Source organism: Propithecus coquereli, unplaced genomic scaffold, assembly GCF_000956105.1.
Source record: "Propithecus coquereli isolate 6110/MARCELLA unplaced genomic scaffold, Pcoq_1.0 Scaffold9, whole genome shotgun sequence".
NCBI classification, from domain to species: domain Eukaryota; kingdom Metazoa; phylum Chordata; class Mammalia; order Primates; family Indriidae; genus Propithecus; species Propithecus coquereli.
This window is the reverse complement of record NW_012155284.1, coordinates 5,335,811-5,359,812: the sequence shown is the minus strand read 5'-3', so window position 1 is coordinate 5,359,812 and position 24,002 is coordinate 5,335,811. Positions and strand designations below refer to the sequence as shown.

The following is a 24,002-nucleotide window of genomic DNA, read 5'->3' as shown; positions in this document are numbered from 1 at the left end:
TTTGGGGCTTACTCTAAAACTTAACATCACTAATGCTTGAACCTGTTTAAACAGAACTTTCAGATAAGCATAGACTTTCTAAAGCTAATCTGATGACACCTTTTTAAAAATATATAATAATGAAAGAATGCAGTTACCCACAGCACTTAGTTCTGGGCTTCACAAATTTAATTCCTCATATAGATATTAAAGGCCTAAATTTGTTTACAGAAAATATTTTATGAAGGCAGTATCACAGAGTGGTTCAAAGCTCTGACTTTGCAGTCAGGCTGTTTGCCAGATCTTCCCTACACTAACTGTGGTCTTGGGAAGTTACTTACCCTCTCTGTGCCTTTATTTTCTCATCTATAAATGAGAATAATTAAAAATACATATCTCAGAGGTCTATTTTAAGGATTAAAGGGGTTGATATATGCAAAACACTTAGAATAATGCCTGGCATATACAGGCACTTTGTAAAACTTTACTACTGCTATTCTATCATAACTTTTTACCTAATAGAATGGGGAAAAGAAAAGGAATTTTACTTTTATAAAATTGTTTTTAAATACAGAATATTAATTTTAAACACTGAGCAGATAGCAATTCACTTTTCTGCCAGACTCGGATGCTCAAAAGGTTCTTATGGTTTAGGTCATTTGGTTTCTTTTGCTGTACAATGAGGAGAAAAGAAACATAAATTATTCTCCTTTCCAACTCATCTTTGTTTCCCTAAATTGAAAAGCAAATAGAGATAATAAAATATTTCCACGCCCCTATTCTCCTATTTCTTCCATTTTATACAACTTGATATAACAACAACTCTGGAAAGAACAGCTTTAGTCATGGGGTTTGCATCAATAACAGGCCTTAACCTGCCATTTCCAGTCTGATACTTTTCAGATGCCTAATACTTTTAAGAAGTGTCTTATAAAGACTAGAACAAAATCATTTTTGCTAAAACATGAATGAATAGACAAGCCCCTAGAGGCTAAAGATTAATAATGTATGTAGTGTCTCCTTGGGTCACTGTAGCTATTTTACTTTCTTCCACATTTAAGGATATAATAACTGTTTTATCAGCAGAGGCTGTCAAGATGAGTTGATTTTTTTCTTCGCAAGATTCCAAGAAAGTAAATGTAATAATAGCTGTTATCTTTTGAGTGTGTCCATTGAGTTCCAAAAGTTTTTCTCCTGTCTGAAATACCAATAAAAATGTTAATGGGTTCATCTTTCACAACTTAAATTATCATAAATGACATTAAGAAGAATCACCATGTAGAAAATACACATACATTCCATTTAAAATTGCTTATTCAGAACTTATAATTTAGCTTAAGCAATCAAACAGAATCTAAATAAGTGCTGAAATAGTCAACTTAATTTTCTAATAGAAAATGCTAATTTTTAGCATATTTTTACAGAAAATTTAAAAGAATCTTCTTTCCTATGGTTTTAAGAATATAATTCTTTAAAAAATCAGTAACTTAACCTGTAGAAAAAAAGATAGGGAGTCCTCATCATCCAAGTATTTGTTTTTAAGTCTCTACAGTTATAAGGTTGTGAAAGGAAATAAAAGTCAGCATAACAATGTATGTGTATATATTTATCTCCACTAATTTATCAACCACTTATAAGTCTCCATTCCATCTCTATTTAACACCAACATCTATTCCCACTCATCCAATGTCTTCCTCCATCATCTCACTGATTTCCCAAGCAGTAAATATACAAAAATACAACGTAAAATATAATGTAAACTGCATATCTTTCCAAGATTGCATGATTTCATGAATGTAGCGAAAGTAATGTTTAAGAATTGCTTTAATTATAGGCCAAGCCATTGAAAAATGAGGATCTGACAGAGTCAGACCAGATAACAATCTAAAATAAGGGTGAGAGGAAGAGAAATGCTTCAAAAGAGAATTATTTGAGTAACAAAGGATCAGGAAGAGAGACCCTAGAGAAACTTGGTGAGGCCTTAAATATTTTTTTAAAAAATAGGCCTTTTGTTGTATTACTATTAAAGTCAAACGTAAGACAAATGTTACATTATGCTACCATACAATGCTAAAAAAAAAATGTGCCTGTCACAAAAATCAACACTTGATTCATTTTGGCAGTCAGTGCATAGTTCAGTAAAATTAAAATTTTTATTTTCATAATTTGGCATTTGTTTCTCAGGAAAAAATCTTAATAAAAAAAGTTTCCCTCATTATCACAAAATATTGATCCCTATTTTAAATGGATTTATCTTAAGTAGCCCTTTTTCAAGTATTCATCTCAAATAATTATATCGATACGCAAATATATCCCCAGATAGTATTTATGAATGAATACTCAACTATACTGTCATATCTTTATTACACAATCCACATATAATCAATACACACCTGGACATTCCACACAACTATAATTCCATCATCACCAGCAGATGCAAATCTGGTTAAAAAAAAAAAAAGGATCAAGAAAAAAACAGTTAATGGTAACATTTAATTGCTAAGATTAACTAAGAACTAGCAGACCTTATGAGTGGTATTTTGACTAATATTAACGAAGATTAAGTTCCTTAAGCTAATTTAACAAACATTTATAGAATACCTTCTAGGTTCTATGCTATCTACTAAGGATTCAAAGATAAATAAGACATTTACAGGGTTACAAAGAATAACCTGCTATAAATGTAAAAATAAGGGCGATACACAGAGATGATTTTAAAGTCCTTCCTTGATTTAAAATTCTATTATTTTAAGAAATCCCTGACTTAAATGAAATGAAACCAAGCTGAGGAGTGGCTTCAGTGATAGGAAGTGATATTCCAGGGGTAGAATGGAATCATGTCCTTAGATAAATTCTTTATTTCTATTATTTCTCTGTAAAGATATTTTAACTATCATTCAAACTCAGAATCTCTCCTTTGCTCATCTTGGCTCCTTGGTCTCTCTACATGAATACTATGTTCTTGGTTTTGAATATTTGGGGTTTTTTGAGGTTTTTTTTTGTTGTTGTTGTTTTTTAGTGAAGATGCTTGAAATGCAGAGGGAAAGGAAAACATGTTCCACGGCATGAAGAAAGAACTGTGATAAACTCTGTGGTAGATTATCTCTCCTACTCATCTCCCATTCTCTATGCACAAAGGAACAGTCATCTACATTCTGTAGAGTGGAAGATATCCTTGACACAGACATTATCAAGAGAAATAATTTGACATATAGGATGATTCGTCATAGTGACTACATTACAGTAAAAGCAAGAAAGCACTGCTCTTAAGCAGTAACCCAATACAGTGGTGTACAATAATGACATTTTAAGCATGTCAAATAATTTATTTATAATATAATACACAATTTTGTAAATTATTTTTACTGGCTCAGGATCAATTCAAAGTTATCCCCATAATATCACCTTTATTTACTTGAATTCAGGTTTGTTTTTTGAACATGGTATTATAGAAATCCAGCTATGAACAGCATATAACTGGCTCCTTATAGTTAATAACCATTAATAAATTATATTCCACTAACAGCTATGGCATTCAGAAAATCTCTTGTACTTCCTTGGAAGATTGTTAATGGGTTTCACAAAATCTGGGTATGCCTTGGATGTCTTCATTCAAGTAAACACTGGCCATACATTTATCATTGAGGAAAAAATAGAGAACTGATACATTGGGACATAGAAATCACTTTGTTCCTATGAAAGCGTCTGTTCCAATGGATTTTAGCCCTATAAAATCTCACTACTTCAGTCATGTAAAACTTTCCTTAACACTCCAAACTGACCTTCAAGTTCAAATTTCTCATGCTCAATTTCAAAGTCCCTTAACTGCTGTGTTTACTAGCTTGAACAATACCCATCCTCAGTCCCTCGTTTCAAACCCTTGATTACGTTACTGTTAGAGCCAAGAGCTTATCTCAGAAATGTGAAATTTATCAAATACAGTCTGACAAAGTTTGTTAATAATCTTTTAATACAGACCTACATATCTTCCTATTTGAAAGGACCTGTAAAGCTTCTTAGGTAACCAGCTAGAAACCGTACAAACAGTTATTTTTAAATCCATGACTATCATTCATTCTTATTTTAAAAATAAAGTAAAATAAAATATGCTGGAAGTAAATCTTTAATAGCTTATGTTTCTGGGCCTATTGATTTCTTTTTATTTGTGTAGTGATGGCAGGGAGGGCAGGACTCAAGGTTTTAAGTTTTCTTTGGTATAAAACATCAATTTCTATTGATTCTCTAAACCTCTTATAATTGCTTTTCTCCCATTTAGAATACTGCAGGTTTAAAATACAGACTTTTTTCCTAACCCTGATTTTTAACTTCTCATTATTGTTTTATCATGTTTGAATCTCATGAGTTCACAATCAGAGATGATTGAACGGTTGAGAGTTTAGAAATGAGATACAGAGCATTTCACTTCAAACTTTATTTCAGTCAGTAGTGAATAAAAAGTTAAATCTAAACAATGCTTGATAGTAATGCATGAAATCACAGCCAATTTTTCATTGCTCAGAGGTCAATTACCCAGTAGGCAGATTATCCAGGCCTTCAATTCTTACGTATATTCTTATTGCTGCTTTTTTTTTTCCATTTTAGTATTTATCACTACCTCCTTTAAAGAGGAAACATAAAGCTTTAAAACCGAGCCATATAACTTTACTACATGTTAGTAACTCTCATAAAATAACAAATAATTATAATTAATCATCCTGATACAATGGAGAACTAAAAACTAGCTATACTATATCAGTTTATCTTAAACCAAATCCTAGTCAGTTAAGGACACACTCTAGCCATCTCAAAATCAGAAATGAAAATTCAACCTAATAATTCCTAATTGTCAGATATACTATAACTACTGGAAAGAAGTAATCAACTATAAAAAAGGAGTATTTAAAATGTCAACAGGTTTAAGCTACTCAATGGAAAAACAGTGACTATACTGCCATAACATTTTATATATTAATTTTGTAAAAACACTAAATTAGTAGAATGCAAAGACTTAAAGATAAGATTTTGAGAGAAATACTTCCTTACTGATTAGCACAAAATGTAATTAATGCAATTCCATGCTAGGTGTTAGGGAGATGCCAAGACGAATTACATGTGGTTCTTGCCTCAAGATCTTAAAAGTTAATGACTGTTTAGAAATATACTGTATTTTATTAAATCTAAGACATCATCAATTGTAAGATACTCTATAATTTTATGTACCATTAAGGAAAAAACGCTGCCAATTTTTAACTAAAAGACACAATTATATGTGTCCAAGTGTTAGAGATGTTAAAATGGGGAAAATACGCTTCTTAGAATCAATTAAATATAGTAATTACCATACTTATTGCTTTATAATATAGTACTTCCTAGTCTAATGAATCTCTATCTCTGGCAGGTTTAAAGTGTTAAAGAAATATTTGTTGAATGAATAAGCAAACATTTAAGTGTTACAAGGGCTCTGTGAAATAGATGTGTTAATGTAACCTCTTTTCCTTTTATCATTATTAATGTATCAGTATCTTATCACAACAAAAATAGAAATTTGAAAAACTTTAAACCCAGAATCCTACCACACAAAAATAAATTCCTTTATTTTTTTTCAGGTTCCTGTCCAATTCTGATGCATATCCTTCAAGACTTCTTAACTTGAAACCAAGTCTTTAGAAATACTCTTTGAGACTACACAATTAAATGACTGCAAAAATACATGCATGAAAAACAAGTTTAACAAGGTGAAGAATGGTTTAACGAAGACCTATAGAAGACCTTCTAGAATTTTTTATCCTCTCTTCCCTTAATTGTGAGAACTAAATTTATTGTGGTCAATGATTCACTCATTCATTCAAGAAATAGTCATCAAGCACTAACTATGTATTAAGCACTAACTATATATACACTTGATCCTGAAAATAAAGAGATGGTTCTAGCCCTTTAAGAACTCAGTTTAATATTATGAAGTGGTGCTATCAGTTCATTAAGAATTCTTATAACCATTTCAATTTCTAAAAATGATTCCCTCTAAACACCTTCTCTTCAACATCTCAGAGAAAGTACTCTCCCTTTCTTGCCAACTGTGAGCTGAAAATACAGCAAAACCTCATAAAGATTTTTATAATAAAATGTTTTCACAAATAATTCCTATGTCAATTACCTAAATGATCATTTAAGAGTTCTTACTCATGTGAAGCCATTTCAATTAAGTCAAAGGTCCCCACAAATTCTAATATAATCTTAAATAAAGGACATCACAAAAAATACAGCCCATGAACCCGAACATAAATCTTCCTGTATTCAACATCTACATAACCATAAAGCACTGAGTAAATCAAAATAGAACATTATTAGGTCAGTATAGAAAATGCCAGTGGTTAACTAACTTCTCACCTAATCCACAAGTACTTTCTAATGCATGATGAAACTAAGATACTATTATTTTTTCTATAAAGTTGAAAAATGCTACTACAATTTTTCAAAGGAACTTCAGAGCATTTTCAGCAGGCATAGATATTGATGCCACTGTTCTTTTATTATATCTACTTGAACATTGATTTTTTTTCCTTTATTAAGAAAAATGTATTATGTTAACACAACTCTAACATCTAAAAGTCCAAGGTCCTTTTTAAACTCACAAATAGAATGAAGGCAGGAAAATGTCATTGTTCCTATGGTCGTTTGCAAAGGTAAAATCTTTGGTAAATTCTCCCCTCCCTCAAATCACAAACAGAAAGCTAAACTGCACATCAAGTTTACAGTATTAGAATACAAAAAAAAAAAAAAAAAATTCCTGTGACCTCCATTCCTCTAAGCTCAAGTTTCTGTGAAGAAACTTCTACTTGAGAAACATCATTGGCCTCTCTCTGCCCCACTTACACAGATGAGAACATGAATTGAACATGCTCAGTTCAGCCTCTTGTGGGTTTTCTGTGTGGATCTGCTTGTTCATAGAGGGAATATTTTGGTCTGCTCTTATTTTTGCAGTAAGTCTATGTCTGAGTGCCTGCAGATGTCTAGTTGTTCCATTGATGCAGTGAAGAAGTCTACCTAATTCAGGGTAAAGTGTAAGGAAATCCACTGTGGTTGTATTATATATCTAAGCCATATCCTTTAATTCAGCTTTTTATCAGTTATTACTTTATTAAGCTGATAAGTTCATGTCTATCTGTGTTATTCCTATATCTACTCTCAATAAATTCTGTTCTCAAAGGGACACAGGGGTAGTTCTCCATTGAACACTTAGAATACTAATTACACCTAAGAAAACATTTGATTTCATACTGAAGCAAAAATACCACTTAAATTGGCATTTTTATTTCCTCTATATCAAATACAGTTTAACATTTCATTATGGAGAATTTAAATATGTACATAAATGGAGAGAACAGTTATCAACTCCTGGCCAATACTGTTTCATCTGTAACCTACCCAATTCCTCTTAAGATTATTTTGAAGCAAATCCCAGTCACTGTATCTCATCAGTAAATATTTCAGTATACATCTCTAAGGACTCTTTTACATCACACCTAAAGTTAACACTCATTTCCTTAACATCATTACATACCTAGTCAGTGATCAAATCTCCCTCAGTGTCTCGTATTTTGTAATGGTTTATTACTTAGAAGCAGTATCTAAATAAGGTCCAGACATTGCAATTGGTTAATACATCTCTAAAGTCTGTTTTATTCTACTGATTTGTTCTCTATTTTTTCCTTGCAATTTATCTTTTGAGAAAGTCATCTGTCTTGTAGAGTTCTGGATTTTGCTGGTTACTTTCCCGTGTCGTCATTTAACATACACCTCTGTCCCCTGCATTTTTAGTAAATCAATAGTTAAATCTAGAGACATCATCAGATTCAGATTTGACTTTTTGGTAAGTCTACTTCATAGACAGTTTGTATACTTCATCAGGAAACAATTTCTAGCAGCTTTTTCTTGTGTATGTGTGATGTTAACAGCCATCAATAATCATTGCCTGAACTCCTTATTTCATATGAAGGGGTTCAGAGTATGTAACCCCAAAATACACCACTCTGACACAAGAATTATTTTCAGCTGAAGGCAACCGAGAAAAAGCAGACACAGAATGAGCTCTCTGCCCTCCCCCCATCTTCCTGAAAACAACATAAAACACCTTGTGAAAGTGCTCCCTTCCCATACCAGGAAGGAGATAACAACGTTATCAGTAGAGAGGAGATGGCACCAAGCATGTGTTCAAACCAACCTTACTAACTGGCCCTTATCTACCATTAGTTTCCCCCATGTATTTGCCTTCTGACAATCTGCCACCCAAGAAACTCAAAGTCCCTTTCCTTTGTCTTACCACTCCACAACAAATTTATTGTTTTGTTAAGATGCTACATAAGCCCAAGTTTTAACCACCCCTTGGAGTTACTCATCATTGAGCACTCCAGTATGTACATGAGATGCACACATTAAGACACTTGTTTTTCTCTTGTTAATCTCTTATCAGTCTAACTTGCAGGGCCCTGGCCAATAAACCTGAGTAGAGGAAAAGCATTTTTTCCCTCCTCTACACATAAGAGGTTACAAAATTACAATACTCCAATTCTATCATTCTTCCTAGCTTGAATTCTTCTATAAAGAGACATTTCTTCTCATCACTTATTACTGATCCCAAGACAGTTTATATAAGAAAGGCAATACAAGTCTTGACTTTGCCCCTTTATTTACCAATTTTGAAAATAATGAGTTAGTTCCCAGCATTACCTAAATGTAACCAGTGAGTTCTCTTTTTTTAAGTATCATTATGAACTCATGGATTTAAACATATGTGATATGTTGCAATCCATTGCAGTTATTTCCCTTATCCATGCTTAAATTGTCAGATAGATTTTTAAAGCTACATTTTAAAGATGTTCAAGGCAATAATTTTCAAATGCTTAGTACGGGTATTTTGTAGCTGAAGGGAGCCTAATTTTACCTAGAAATTATAGAATTTTACTGTGAAGGTGACAGAATTTAAAACTGAAATACTGTTATACACTTGCTGTCCTTATCCCAAAATTTGATTATACCGCTGCATGAAGTAGCAATTACCTTTCTACTTACTCCTGTCATCATCCCAAATCTTACATCTTATCCAACTAAACAGAATTCAGCTACACTTCCAAACTATGAGCCAAATGGACAAAATTAGAAATAAGAAAAAGTAGAAAGGGTAGTATACACACATACATGATGCAACTGCCCTAATTCCTTACTTGATTCAAAGCACTATCCAAAAACGACAGAAATTGAATAAACAAATCCACCACAGAGAGTCATTCAGGGGTCTTGGAAACAGAAAAGGTTTTTTGTTTTATTGGTAATAGATTTTAGTAAGGTCTATTATAATAAATCAAGGTGTCTATCTAAAGTCAATGTGACATTGGGTAAGCACTTAAAAAACTGGCAGATACACAGTCTGTTATTAGTACTATAGCTGCTGGAATTCATGATAAAAACAATTCTGCTTATACTCTTTTCCAGGTACAAGTACCTTAATATCGCTGAAAACTAAATTAACTTTTTCAAACCATCAAAGAACTATTACCCAATAGTATACTTGAAGTTTTTAAAAAGCTGCCCAATTGCATGGCCCATCCCAGTGTATTCATGCAATTTAAAAGTAAAATAGCCCAACTTGCAACTATGTAAGCATGGCAGACACAAAGATGTGCCCTCCAGAGCCCCTTTCAAGAGACGACTAGCTGCCCAGCTGTGAGGAATGTAGTTATCGACTGCCGCCAGCTGTTGTTGACTTCAGGGTCTATTTCGGCTTTCAAGCCAAAGTCATACTAGCTGAGGTGGTCCCCAGTCACTGGGATTTAAACTAGATGGTAGAAGCCAGGCACATATTCTTGGATGACGTTCAGCAAATGACTAAGGAAGGCAGTGGTACAAAGCCCGCTATTTACATTCAGCACAGAACTCGTCTCAGGGCAATCTTTCCTCCAGCACTCCCCGCTGGGCTGGCAGAGACTGCGTCACATCTGCACTGGAGTCCGAAACAGCTCTCCTTGTTCAATACTGCTCCCTCCCTTCTCCTTTCGTTGGTATTTCTAATAAACGTTTGGTATGCTTAACTGCATTTTAGTGTCTGCTTACCAGGGAACCCAGTTATTACGAGGATCTAAACCATCCTGACTATTAATCTTTATTCTCTGAATATTAATGTGTGAGAAAGAATATTCTTAGCTTAAGAATATCTTCTTATAGATGGAGCATACTGTTTGTTTTTAGTGGTTTATCAAACTATACTGAGTTTATTTACTTTCTTGTGAATGTACAGCTTCACCAACCACCCTAGAGGCACATTTTTTGTTCTCCAGTTTGGCACTTCATGGGTCATCTGATTCTTTTCCAGTCATGATCACCATCCTACATAACCTTGTCTATTTCCTAGAGAAGCAAGGAATGGTCAAATGAGCAAGAGAGAAAACTATTCTTAAAATGTGTTATGAACTCAGTTTAGTTTAATGTGTCAAATGCTAGCGTATTACATGCAATTTTAGCACAGTCCATTTTTTGGAAGACTCTTGCTGAGGCTTAGCCTTCTTTAGTGATCTCCCAATCAATATGACCCTCACTTCATGTTCAAAAAATACCCTTAGAAAAGAAAAGGCAGCTGTCTGTTAGGTTATACAGGATTTATTTGGTATCTTCAAAAACCAATCTGAGAAAATTTTCCACTCACTGATTTTAGTTGAGCCACCAAGAAAACAAGAAAATCCTTCTGCAAAATTTTCAATAAGTTGATATTATCTAAAGACCTGAAGCGTGAAACCTGGATTACAACAGCTGACCAAAAAACCCAGAATGTAATGACCACAAAAACTAAGTAAAAAACATAGAAAGTATAATAACGTAAAATTTATTTAAAAACTGGAAAGGTATTTCTATAATTTGACAACGCACAAATAACGTACATATGCAATGTGAAATTGCATATTCTAAACTATCTAAATTGTTCAGAATGAAAACACTGAGCTCTTAATTCTATTCATAATACTTACAGTGTGTAGATTTTCCTATGTCCTTCTTACCAAGAATGACTCTTTCAGTTCATATTTTGTTTAGCACAGAATTAAATTTTTAAAAAGAAAACACGAATTGAAAGTTCTATAGGTCTGCAACTGACTGAAAAACTTCATACCTAATTATAGGGAAATTTTGATATAGTAATGACCTAAGCATAAAGAATTAAATGTGAGTCATGACGTCATTATTGCAAAAGCCAAAAAGCAGGCTTCATCTATTCTAGACATTTAAATTCATTGTGGTAGACAGCAAACCAGCCACAAATTATTCCCCCTCCCTATACCCACCATCGTTTGCAACAGGACTTAGTTGCCCCTTTCATCAAGAGGTAGAAAGTTTATTTACCCACTCACTGAATTTGTACCAGCTCCTGACTGGTACTTTGGCCAATGAAACAACAGCAAACATGATGCAAGCAGAGACTTGAAAAGTGTCTTACTTTGGGGCTTGCCCTTCTGCTGGTATTAGAACTCCATGATCACTATGTGAATAAGCACCTGAGAAACCAGATGGATGGGACACTATAGTCATCCCACCTGAGACCATCAGGAAGCAGCCAGCCCCAGCCAATCTACCAGTTGGCCGCAGATGCGTAAGTAAACCTAGCCAAGGTCAGCTGATCCTGGAACAGGTGAAAAGACTCACCCCGCTGAGCCTAGCCTCAATTGCCATCCTGCAGGATAATGAGCCAAATAGATGGAGGTTGTTTTACACCACAAAGTTTGGGGTGATATTTGACAGAGCAATGGATAACTGATATGTATGGCTTTTTCACTGTGCACAGAATATTTACTCTCTCATTAAACAATTAAAGTATACCATGAGCACCACTGTGGGGAAAATATAATTAAATATCAGTTAGCATTATTCTAGAAGCTGGCCTTTTCTACGGATTCTTCTTCTAACTATGCAATAAGAATAACCAAGAGGGCATTTCACAGAAGACAGCAACGAACAGGGCATCTTAACAATCTATATAATAATCTAAAGATCACAACTTGAAAGTGTACTGTATATTTGTTATGTAACCTTCCCTGGACAAAATGATTTTAGGATTTCTTAACGGCCAAATATCAGCGATGATGTTATAAGAAATATCTGGATTTTCTTTTCTAGCAACTTACTATGGTAAACTATGGCATAAGAAAACTTTAGCTATCCAAAATCCTACCTTTCCAGAAATGTTTCATTTCCCACAGAAATGACCACTTAAATAAATGGAGAGTCGCTAAAGACATAGCAACAATGAATATTATCAAAAAAGGCTGAAGATTAGTATGTTTAGCATGCTATGATTTGCTTGGTTTGCAGCACAGCAGGAAAACAGTGCTAAGTGACTAGTAATATATCTGAGGCAAGTCTTTTCAGGCAAAGTTGAGAGGCATGGTGTTGTGTATTAATTTGGCTGACTTTTGTCCCTGGTTCCTTAGAAGGGAGCCTCTAAACTAGAATTTTTCAAGTAATAGGAGTGTCTTTATTATTCATGGTGGGTCCCCTGGACGACACCTGAGTTCATGCTAACAGGATGACTCACAGCAGGTCCTTAGATAATATCAGGATGGGGGCTGGCCAAACTGGAAAGATGAACCATGTGATTAGGTAGTTTGGGCTTTGTGTTGCTAACACAAGGTTATCAACTGGACCTCCCAACCACCTGGGATGAAGACGAAGGGGTCTGAAAACTGAGTTCAATCATGTGGCCAATTATTCACGAAGGGGTCTGAAAACTGAGTTCAATCATGTGGCCAATTATTCACGAAGGGGTCTGAAAACTGAGTTCAGTCATGTGGCCAATTATTCAAACACTCATACCTACATAATGAAACCCCAATAAAAACTCTGGAAACTCAAAGCTCAAGTGAGCTTCCTTACTGGTGATACACACTGATGTGTCTCAAGGGCGACAAGTCCCAAGGACACAGAAGCTTTGCATTTGGGACTCCCCTAGACCTCACCCTATACTTCTGTTCATTTTGCTGGTCCTGATTTGTATCCTTTATAATAAAACTGCAATCGTAAGTATAGTGCTTTCGTGAGTTCTGAGAGTCATTCCAGCAAATTATGAAACCTGAGGGGGCAGTAGGAACTTGTAGCTAGCTAGGCAGAAGTGCAGGTGTCCTGGAAACCCAGTAGATTTTGGCTAGTGTCTGAGGTTAGGGGAATACTGTATAGGAATACTGCCCTTCACCTGTGGAATTTGACCTAACTCCAGGTAGTGTCAGAATTGCACTGTCCATGGTAAAAGCAACAAAATGTCAAAGACATAAAAAAGATCAACAGAAGACAAGGTTAACAACAGAACTGGTAGTCAGAGTTAGGAACAATCACAGTAGCAGTCACCCAAAAAAAAAAAAGAAAAAAAAGACAGTAGCAAAAGCAAAAGAGAAAATTAGAGATGATAAAGGAAGAATTGGTAGAGACAACAGAAGTAGGGTTCAGGGATACATTTTTGGGAGGAAGACAAATATTAAGTAGTTACACTATTAGTTAATTTTTACAATGGCACATATTACAAAAGATATAGTTGAATGAGGATTTAATAAACAAATATACAGATCAATAATAGTCTACAGTCCTAAAACGTACACACCTTCATCTCTGCTTGCAAATATATTAAACACAATATTATACATGTTAGCAAGAAAGTACAGACTAATGTACATTTTAAGGGGGCTTCATCAATAACAAAAAATTCAGATTTAATCCTTACCTTCCACTAAAAACAGTACATTCCTGGTAAGTACCTGATATTTAAACATTTACATACTTGTTTCTCAAATTCAGGTTTGCCTTAAAATACAGTTATAATTCTCACCCAAATTTTAAAGTCATACACGCAGACTCTAAACTAACAAGAATATTTCTGAGAACTCAAAAAACAAATATAACCCTTAAATTACTAGCTATGACACCTTGACTTCTGGCAAAAAGACTTCAGATAGAGATTTCATCAAGATGCAGAGGTCAACTTCAATTTCTACTAAATGTTAATAATAATCAGTTTTGAAACTTTTAGAAAAGATGTATTAATTCTGAAGTTGTTTGTTTTTAACATAGAACTCTCTAAAAACTCTTCCCAAACAATAGTCAATTGGACAACTAGAGTCTCTTACCTGTAGTCATCCAACTGTACCAAAAATCGTACAATATCATGATGAGCTTTCAGTACAAGCAGTTCAGTGTAGGGGTTCTGGGTTTGTTCTTCACCTATTGTCTGCAAAGGAGATTTCTTGTATTGGAAAAAAACAAGCAAAAACAAAAGACAGAGAAAGAGAAAATAATTTATGATGAAAGATCATATTGGAATATAACTGCATGGTATACATCTATGAATACAGATTTTAAAAGCCAGAAGATAATCATGTTCTAATACTAAGTATTATTTTCCCTAATATCAACTAAATAACTGCCAATTCAACATAAAACATTTCTCTTAACCACGAATTTATACCATAAGTTTTAATATTTTCAAACCACAATACATTTACAAAAAGGGTGAATTCTATTTTATGTAAATTGCATCTCATTAAACCTGACTTAAAAAAATAAATGGGCTAATCCAACTCAATATTTTATAATGTGTGTTTCTCAATTAAAACTTGGCAGCAAACAAAACTTCAAATCGAAGGGGTAAAATATAGACTAAAAGAAGTGCCTAGTTCATTATAGGCACTCAATATATGTTTGCTGAATGAATGAAAGCATTAAATCATTTGGATTCAGTGAATTCAACTCTGGACAATAATATTGATAATGATAATTGCTAACATTTACAGAGTATTATGTGGCAAGCCATATGCTAGGTGTGCTAAGTATTATACATATGCCACATAACTTAATCATTCTATAAGGTGGGTCTTATTAACTCCATTTCTGGAGTCAAATCAAGTACTATCTCATGATAAAAATTTTTGTACTTAACCTCTAAATCAGGGTTTCTCACACTTGACACTGTTGACATTTTGGACCAGGTAACCCTTTGTTGAGGGCTGTCCTGTGCATTGTAGGATATTTAGCAACTACCCTGGTCTATACACACTAGATGCCAATAGATGTACCCCCCCAACACACACAAGACAGGACAATCAAAAATGTCCCTAGACATTGCCAAATGTCCTCTCCGAGGCAAAAATCACCCCAGTTGAGAACCACTGCCTAAACTAGAAGCTTGGATACAAAGTTCTTGCATGAATTAGGGAAAATCATAGGTTCTGATAATGTACAAATTCACACAGCAGTTATACAACTAAAACATTTTTATATGAAAAAAGTATATATTAACATGCATATTTTCCAAAAAATCCATCTCAAAGCGGTAATTTTTTATTTACCCACTGTCCCCCTTCTAGCAGAGCTTTTCAAAACAAAAGTGAGAAATCTGAAAACTGTATAAACTGCTTCTTCCCAAATGAAGCTTGTCGGTAATGGCAGAGTTGGTTAATCAAATTACATGATTAATCAAATAATTGGCTTAATATAGAATTGTCATATATATTTATCACATATGGCTATTCAATGACCCACAAGTATTCCATAACCTGAAGGATTTCAAACTAATCTGCAATAAGAATTTTTTAAAAAATAGACAATAAGCCTCTCAACTGCAAAGATACGAGGAAGTTAAAACTGAGAAGGCTGCTTACACACAACCACCCAATTTTTCAAAGTCAAAACAAATACTTCCTAAAAGAAACAAAATGGAATTCAACACAAATTCCGTTCCGTGTGGCATATGAAATAAATTCCAGACCTCAACATTTTTAAGACTGCAAAATTATTTTATTCACTTTTCAAATGTCTCATTACAGTCTATTTAATTATTCAGGCCCATGAAGAAAGTGTGACTAGGCAACCAAAAACAGTAGATAGAGTCATTTTCTTGACCTTAAAGCAATAATTATATCCTTATTTTGGTCCTTGGATAAATAAGTTAATTTCATATTCCCTGTATCAGTTGATGGGGAAGAAGTACGAATTCAAATAAAAGTGGGAAGTTGCAGTCACCACTCGTTCGTTTCTAGTTAAGCTGGATACTTCTTAAAATTGAAATGAGGATGGTTTAAGCAGCAAGACCCACGTTCTCGCAGGTCCCAACCGGCCTGACGACTAGCTGAGTGTCCCTGAGCCTGCGGTCTAACGATTCAGTCCTTGGCCTCCCCTCCTGTAACTTGCAGGGCAGGCCGGCGGGGCACAGCGGCGCCCAGGAAGCGCGCAGCGAGACACGCCCGCGGGCCCCGCCTCCGCCTCGCCGTCCAGCCCGGCTCGGAACCAAGCCGCTGCCTGGGCAAGCTCGGCCTCTGCGAGTGCGGGGAGGATCCGCCCGGGCTTTACCTCGGCCAGTCCCTGAGGTTCTCGGCCTCCCCCGATCAGCCATCGCAACATCCCGGCAGCGGCGGCGTCTCGCCCGGTACAGGCCCCAGTCAGCCCGAACTCCGCCCGGGGCTCGGCCTCCTCCTACCTCCCGGGCTACAGCGCAATGGAAACGCTAACACTTGCCGCCCCGGATTTGCCCACGGGAGGGTGAGAGTGCGCAGACCACAGAAAACGGAAGGCTTTTGTCCCCGAAGCGCTCCCGCACCCAGCCACAGAGGCTTAGTTTGTGGAGCCGTCCGCGGAGCAGCCGCCGAAGGCTTGGGCGGCTGCGGCGATTCCGAGGCGCGCGCTGCTCCGAGTGAGCACGCGCGGGGGCGCCGCCGGGTAGGCGCGGGGAGCTTAGAGCGGCCCCTGGAGGACGCACTCAGAACAGCAACCGGAGCCCGGCGAGCAAGCGAGCACCGTGGAGTCTTCTGCCTCCCTCCCTGTTAGACGGCTGTAGTAGTCTTCACTTGGCTGGGGGACTACTAGGAAACCTCCTCCGTTTTCCCAAGAGCTGCCTAGAGAAAGTGGACCACAGTAGACTTCTGCATCCGAACGAATCCAGTGGCATGTGTGTACAACAGAATAGATCTGGCTATTTATTGTGTGCTGTAATACAGGTACTGTGCTAAGGATTTACATAAATCCTCATAGTTACCCTACAGCCCCCATTTTATAGATGAAGAAACTGAAGCTCTGAACGATTAGGTAACTTGTCTAAGGCTAACAGCTAGGAAGTGGCTGCATGGGAATTGGAACCAATCTCCAAACTCCAAAACTAGTGTCCTTGACTATATGCTGTACTGTCTAACATCAAATCTCCCTAAAGAATAGAAGGCACTTCATATATTTTATTTGACTACTAAATTTTCTTAGGTAGTCAAAGAGCTGTGGGTCTCTACCCTGGCTGCATATCAGAATTACCTGGGTAGCTTTTGAAAATGTAGATTCCTGTCTTCCTCCCCAGACTTAGTAAAACAATCTCTGTGTTTGGAACAAAGGAATCAGGGTTTGGGAAAAGTTCCTCAGGTGATTCTGATGAGTAGAAAGGTTTGAGAATCACTGGTCTAGGAACCACTTATACATATGTTTGTAGAAGTGTACACATAAATTTGCATATGTATTTGTTAGGTACAAATAAGCCTCCTAGCAGTAAACTCTTGTAGGGAACCTACAAACGATCCAATGCATTAATTCAACAAATGTGTTGAGCACAGATGCCCTAGGGAAGCAAAAAGGAATCACATAAAATGCTATTCTCTAGGGACAAGGCAGAATGTCCTAGGCACTAATAAGAGAGTCATACATTCTACTTTAGGGTATATTAGTTGTGAGCAGCTGCCCAAACTAACTGACAGTCACTAGGAAATTAGGATCTCTAGTGATTTATCTTTGTATTCATTTTGAGTGTACTGGGCAAGGGAACAGTGTGCTAGCCCCAAACATTGGATTTACTAGACAAAGGCTTTTTAAAACAACCGCCCTAAAGATATCCAAAGAGCTAAAGGAAGACGTGGATGAAGATAGAAAAATGATGTATAAACAAAATGAGAATAGAGAGTTAGAAATTATAAAAAGGAACCAAAAGAAATTCTGGAGCTGAAAAATATAGTAACTGAAATGAAAAATTCACTGGAAGAGTTCAATAGCAGATTTGAGCAGACAGAAGAAAGAATCAGTGAAGATAAGACAATTGAAAATAGGACAATTGAAATGATAGATCGGTTGGATAGAATAGAGTACAGAAATAGAACCACACATATTTGAATAACTGATTTTTTTTACAAACGTACAAAGGCAGTCAATGGAGAAAACATAGTCTTTTCAACAAATGGTGCTAGACAATTTGACATCCATATCCAAATAAATAAGAGGCAATCTACATCTCACTCCATATACAAAATTCAGGATGGATCATAGATGTAAATGTAAAACCTAAATCTATACAACTTCCAGGACAAAATATATGGAAAAATCTTTGTGACTTTGGATTGGGCAAAGATTTTTTATATTTGACCCTAAAAGCACAATCCATAAAAGAAAAAACTTGATAACTTAATAACTTATACCTCATGAAAATTAACATTTCTATTCTTTAAAGGACACTGTTAAGAGAATAAAAATATAAGCCATATACTGGGGAACGTATTTTCAAATTTTATATCTGATAAAAGACTTGTACCCAGAATATATAAAGAACTCTAAAAACTTTATAAAGATCCAATTCTGGGTAAGATGGAGTAAACACACACTACCCTTTCCTCTCCAATGGAACACAACTACACCTGGACAGAATAGATGATGCCTCTCTTTGAGGACTCTGAAAAAGTGGATTGGGGAAGAATACCAGAATTCAAAATACCAGCAAGTCAGCATTTCTTTTTTCCTGCAGTAACTCCCCCAGACCGAATCCAATGCAGCCTCAAATTTGGAAAGGAGCACTGTGGCGCGGAAAGAGAAAGATGCAGCAAAAGCCCTCTAGTTGTGGCTGGAAGAGCAAGAAAAGGAATTCCTAAAGCTCAGAGAGCGGGGGAATTCTCCAGGGTCTTTTTCTTTCCTTTTTCTCCAAAACTAAGGGAAGGGAAACTTCCTCCTAATTCAATGGCACTCAGTCTGACAAAGGGTGAGTCCAAACCCAGACTTGTTTTTCCTCATCTTTCTACCCTTCCACTAATTGGCACCAGGGGTGGAGCAGTTGTGGAAGTAGGTGGTTTCTTGCCAGAGGAACGAAAAAGGGAAACCCCCAAAGAACCAGAAAGTACCAGAGAGATAGGGGTAAGAGAGGAGTTCAGGAAAGCAACCCATTTAGTTGTATATGAAATCCTAGGCTCACCTCCCTTGCCTGCTTATGCATAGATTTTACTCTAATTAGTATACCAAAGACTTTGAGAATTGAGCTAACAGAATTCTGCCCAGGCCCAAGACCAATTACTGGGTGGGAGAAATACAGATAGCACCGCCAAGCAATTTAAACTGAACTGAACTGAACTGACATTGGAACCACTCCTCACAGAAGGGAGGTTAGAACTTGTGCCTAAACCTAGCCAGGTTAATTCCTTGCTAAAATAAAAATATCAACATTCTCCATAGGACTTAAATAAAACAGAATTTCATAGCGTTATATTCCAAAAGTCTAGGAACACAAGGCAAAATTACTTGGCATATTAAGAAACACAAAAGTCTCAACTCACATGGGAAAACACAATCAACAAATGCCAATGACAAAATCTTACAGATATTGGAATTATCTAAGACTTTAAAACATACAAAAATGCTCGAATGGCAATTGTGAACACTCTTGAAGTAAACACTAAAATAGAACATATCAGTAAAGCAGTAGAACATATAGAAGATTCAAATGGAAATTTTAAAATTTAATATACAATAACCAAAATCTAAAACTCACTAAATGGACTCAATAGCAAAATGGAGATGAGAGGAAAAAAAGTCAGTAAACTTAAATAGAGAAAAATCAATAAAACCAAAAGCTAGGTTTTTAAAAAGATCAATAAAATTTTGATAAGCCTCTAGCAAGACTGACAAAGGAAAAAAAGAGAAAAGACACAAATTAGCGGTATAAGGCATAAAAAGAGGAGATACCACCACAGACCCTGCAGACATTAAAAGGATAAGGGTATACTACTAACAACCCTGCACAGAAAACTTTAACAACATTGATGAAATAGAACGATTTCTCCAGTATCATGAATTACCAAAACTCGTCCAAGCTCAAATAGATAACCTAAGTAGTTCCATAACCATTTACAAAATTGAATTCATAGTTTAAAGTGTTCTAGAAGAGAAATCTTCAGGTCCAGATGGCAAATACTAATGAAAATCCTAGCAGGATTTCTTATAGATAGATAAGCTGCTTCTAAAATGTATAAGGAAGGGCAAAGGAACTAGTATATGCTTTAAGACATTACATTAGAAAGCAAGAAAGATATTCAAAACTTAATTATTTGAACCTTATAGTCCCTGCTCTCAAGAAACTTATACACAACTTTAGAATAACATTGAGTAGGTACTTACATTTTAAGAAGAAAAACTGAAGACTAAGAGAGGATCACAAACAAATTAGTAATAAATAAACTGAAGGACTAAATTCTAAGGACATCTGGTTTAAAAACAATCAGAGTTCTGGAGAGGGGTTGCACAAGAATATGAGTGTATTTAAAACTACTGAACTGTACATTAAAAATTGTTAAGATGGTAAATTTTATTTTATGTGTATTTTACAATTAAAAATAAAAATAAATGTAATCATCAGAGTGTAGTAAGGTATAAAAGTTAATTTGGATTTTATGGACACAAAACCACGTATATATGTTTAAATTTGTACTGAGGGCTTATGATAAACAGAAATACAGTGCCCTATCCATTCCTAACCCCAATACCGCTCCCAGAGGCAACCACTTTCAAGGTTGTAGCTGCTGCTTTTCCAATTTACCTCCGTATTTCTGAAAATACTTTTATACTGCTATCTCTTATACTTGTTCTCTCTTGAGACATCATTTTGAAATCTTTGATTTCTTATGTTAGATGAGGATTAATACTAAAAACCTTCCCCACTAAGCCCTCAATTAAACTTTCCTTACCTCATCACCCTATTTATATCACCAATGTTCCTTTTCACCATACTCTCAATATAGGTATAACAAATGTTTTGTTAGTCAGTATTCAGTGTTTTCAGTCTCACGGCTATAACATTAGGTAGAAAATGTTATTTACTACTGAGTCGAACAGAGTAGTGGATTCCATTTTCTCTTTGTAACGTGACTAAGTGTGAATCTCTTTGTTTATTCTCCTTAGAGTTTATTAAGCTTCTTTGATGTGTACTCTTTTTCATCAAATTTGGAACATTTTCAGCCATTATTTCTTCAAATATTTTTTTCTTCTCCTTTCTTCTCTTCCATTTGTCACTCCTACTACATGTATGTTGGCGTGCTTAATGGTTTCTCACATTTCTCTAAGGTTCTGCTTCTTTTTCTTCATTTTTCTTTCGCTTGTCCTTTGGCTTGCATAATTTCTGTTAATCTCTCCTCAAGTATACCAATTCCTTTTTCTGCCAGTTCAAATCTACTGTTGAGCCTCTCTAGTGAATTTTTTTATTTTGGTTATTTTACTTTTTGACCCCAAAGTTTCCATTGGGTTTTTTAAAAATAGTTTCTGTATCTTTATTGGTATTTCCTATTTGATAAGACATTGTCATCATAGCATCTTTTATTTCTATGGGCATGGTTTCTTTAGTTTTTTAAACATATTTATTAAGGCTGCTTTGAATTCTTTGTCTATTAAATCGAATATTGGGACCCTCCCACAGGCAGTTCTGTTGCCTACTTTTCCTTCCTGTGTGATTATGCCATAAAAAGGAATGCAGTACTGACACATGCTACAACATGGATGAATCTTGAAAACATTGTACTAACTGAAAGAAGCCAATCACAAAAGACCACATACTATGATTCCATTCATGTGGAAGTGCAGAATAAGGAAATTTAAAGAGACAGAAAGTAGATTAGTGGGTGCTTAGGGAGGGGGAGAGGGAGACAAGGCAATGGTATCTAAAGGATATAAGGTTTCTTCTTCAGGTGATGAAAACCTAAATTGTGGTAATAGTTGCACATGTCTGTAAATATATTAAAAAACCATTGCATTGTACACTTTAAATGAGTAGACTGCATGGTATATGATTTATATCTCAATAAAGCCAATTTAAAAATTCAGGCCGGTAAGATATTTATTGGCAACCTGAAGCTGTCATCGAATCTTGCTACTCTGTCAGCATATGAGAGTAACTCTTTAACAGAACCTTTTGAGAAACTTCACCTCACCTGTCATTGTGTCCCCTTCCCCTTCCTAAACCAATCACTAGGGTGGTACTGGGATCACCAGGATTAGATCAGATTAATCATGATTGAACCAATAGGAAATGAGTGAACACCTAAATAAAATTAAGGTTCTGCCCAACAAGAATGAAGAAGGAAATGCTGTTGGGTGGGTTATCAATAGTGTCTGCTACACACTTGCTTAGCAGTTTCAGGTTTCAGTCCCTTACCACTATCTTAATTTTTCCTCATAACAACTCTATGACATTGGCAGGAGAAATAGCTACATTTTTCAGATGATGAAACTGAGTCTCAAAGATGAGAAATAACTTAACCATGGTTTTACTGCCTGTTAAGCATAGAGCTAGGACTTAAACCCAAGTTTTTCTAACTCCAAGTTCAAGTTTTTAAATTAGAATGTAAAAAACCATGCCCCTACAAATAGAATTTGCATTAACAAAGTGTTACTTATCCTAATTTTTAGTATTCTGCACTGAAAGATCCTCCAGCTCACAATGCTTATTTACAGCTCTCTCTTACTTTCCCCTCCAACAACATAACTAGTTCATTCTCTCCAGCTGACCTCTTTTCAACACACACCACTGCACCGATATATCCTGTTCTCTCATGCAAACAAGGAATTGTTTGGCCAAGGATTGTGCATTCCTACCAAACAGTTTGTTGTATATTTCATGGAATTAAGCAGAATGCAGTAGAATTTTAAATTGAGGTCTTTGTCTCTATCTCTAATGGCTTTTCATTCATAATTATAATATTTGTAATGAGTCCATTGGTGATGACAGAAATCCACCATAACATATTCCAATGTCTAAATAAGCTTCAGACCCTTATTTAATGACTTATTAATCAACTGCATTCAGTCAATAGTGTATCACATTAAATCTCTGAACAACACAGGCAAAGAACTTTTATTTTCTCTCTATGTAACTGTGGAGCCATCTTTAACAATATGAATCTGTTCAAACATCCATCCACAGTTCTATTACATCTACAGTTCCATTAGTAAAGGTCAGCTTAGGTTAGTTCACTGTCAGCAGCCAGAAAGTTTCAAGAATAGATGAGCTTAATTGCTTTATTGTTACTCTTACTGTGCCTATTTAGAATTCTGGTACATAGAACTTCTAAAATACTAAATCTCCATTTAGGTTACCAAGAAGCATTAGTTAAGTTTGGATTCTTACCCAGAGCCACCCTAATTATTAATACTACAGATGAGCACACTTAAGACACTTCATAAATCAGTAATAGGTAATGTATATTATAATTACTTTACCACCTATTCTACTTCTACCATCCTTGGAAGTTTAAGCAGTTAATCAATCAATGAATACAATATTCCACTGAGCATTAATACCCAGTAACTATAGATACAAAACAACAGCATTATGCCTTAATCTAGATAAAATGAGGACAAACCAAAATAAATTTATAATTTTGTTAGTTTACTTGTTTATTGAGAACCTTGCTATTGCACACTGGAATCACCTAGAGAGTGATAAAAAACAAAAAATATTGATGCCTGAGTTCTAATGTAATAGGGATCAGCCTGGACATCAAAATTTTAAAAGTTCCCCAGATGATTGTAATATGCCCCCAAAGTTAAGAAAAGCCATGGTCTGTAATTGTGTTGGGGTGGGGGTGTATGCATGGTGGGGGTAGTCAGTAAGAAAGGGTGAACAATTAGTCTTTGGGACATAAAATTGGGTGGAGGAGACCTCAACTTTTCTGGCAGGAAAATGGTGCTTAAAATTCTGAAAATAGAAGTTAATATATAAATGC

General features: G+C 35.5%; 1 protein-coding gene across 1 annotated transcript in view; it reads right to left on the bottom strand.

Annotated features, from left to right (window-relative positions):
• The window catches only part of WDR41 (WD repeat domain 41), a 58,046-nt gene extending 41,363 nt beyond the window's left edge, over positions 1 to 16,683 (bottom strand). The window contains 4 exon segments of the mRNA XM_012664619.1: positions 972 to 1,177; positions 2,373 to 2,421; positions 14,133 to 14,248; positions 16,351 to 16,683. Coding sequence (XP_012520073.1) covers positions 972 to 1,177; positions 2,373 to 2,421; positions 14,133 to 14,248; positions 16,351 to 16,401 — 422 coding nt within the window. The 5' untranslated portion in view covers positions 16,402 to 16,683.
• Positions 16,684 to 24,002: the final 7,319 nt, after the last annotated feature.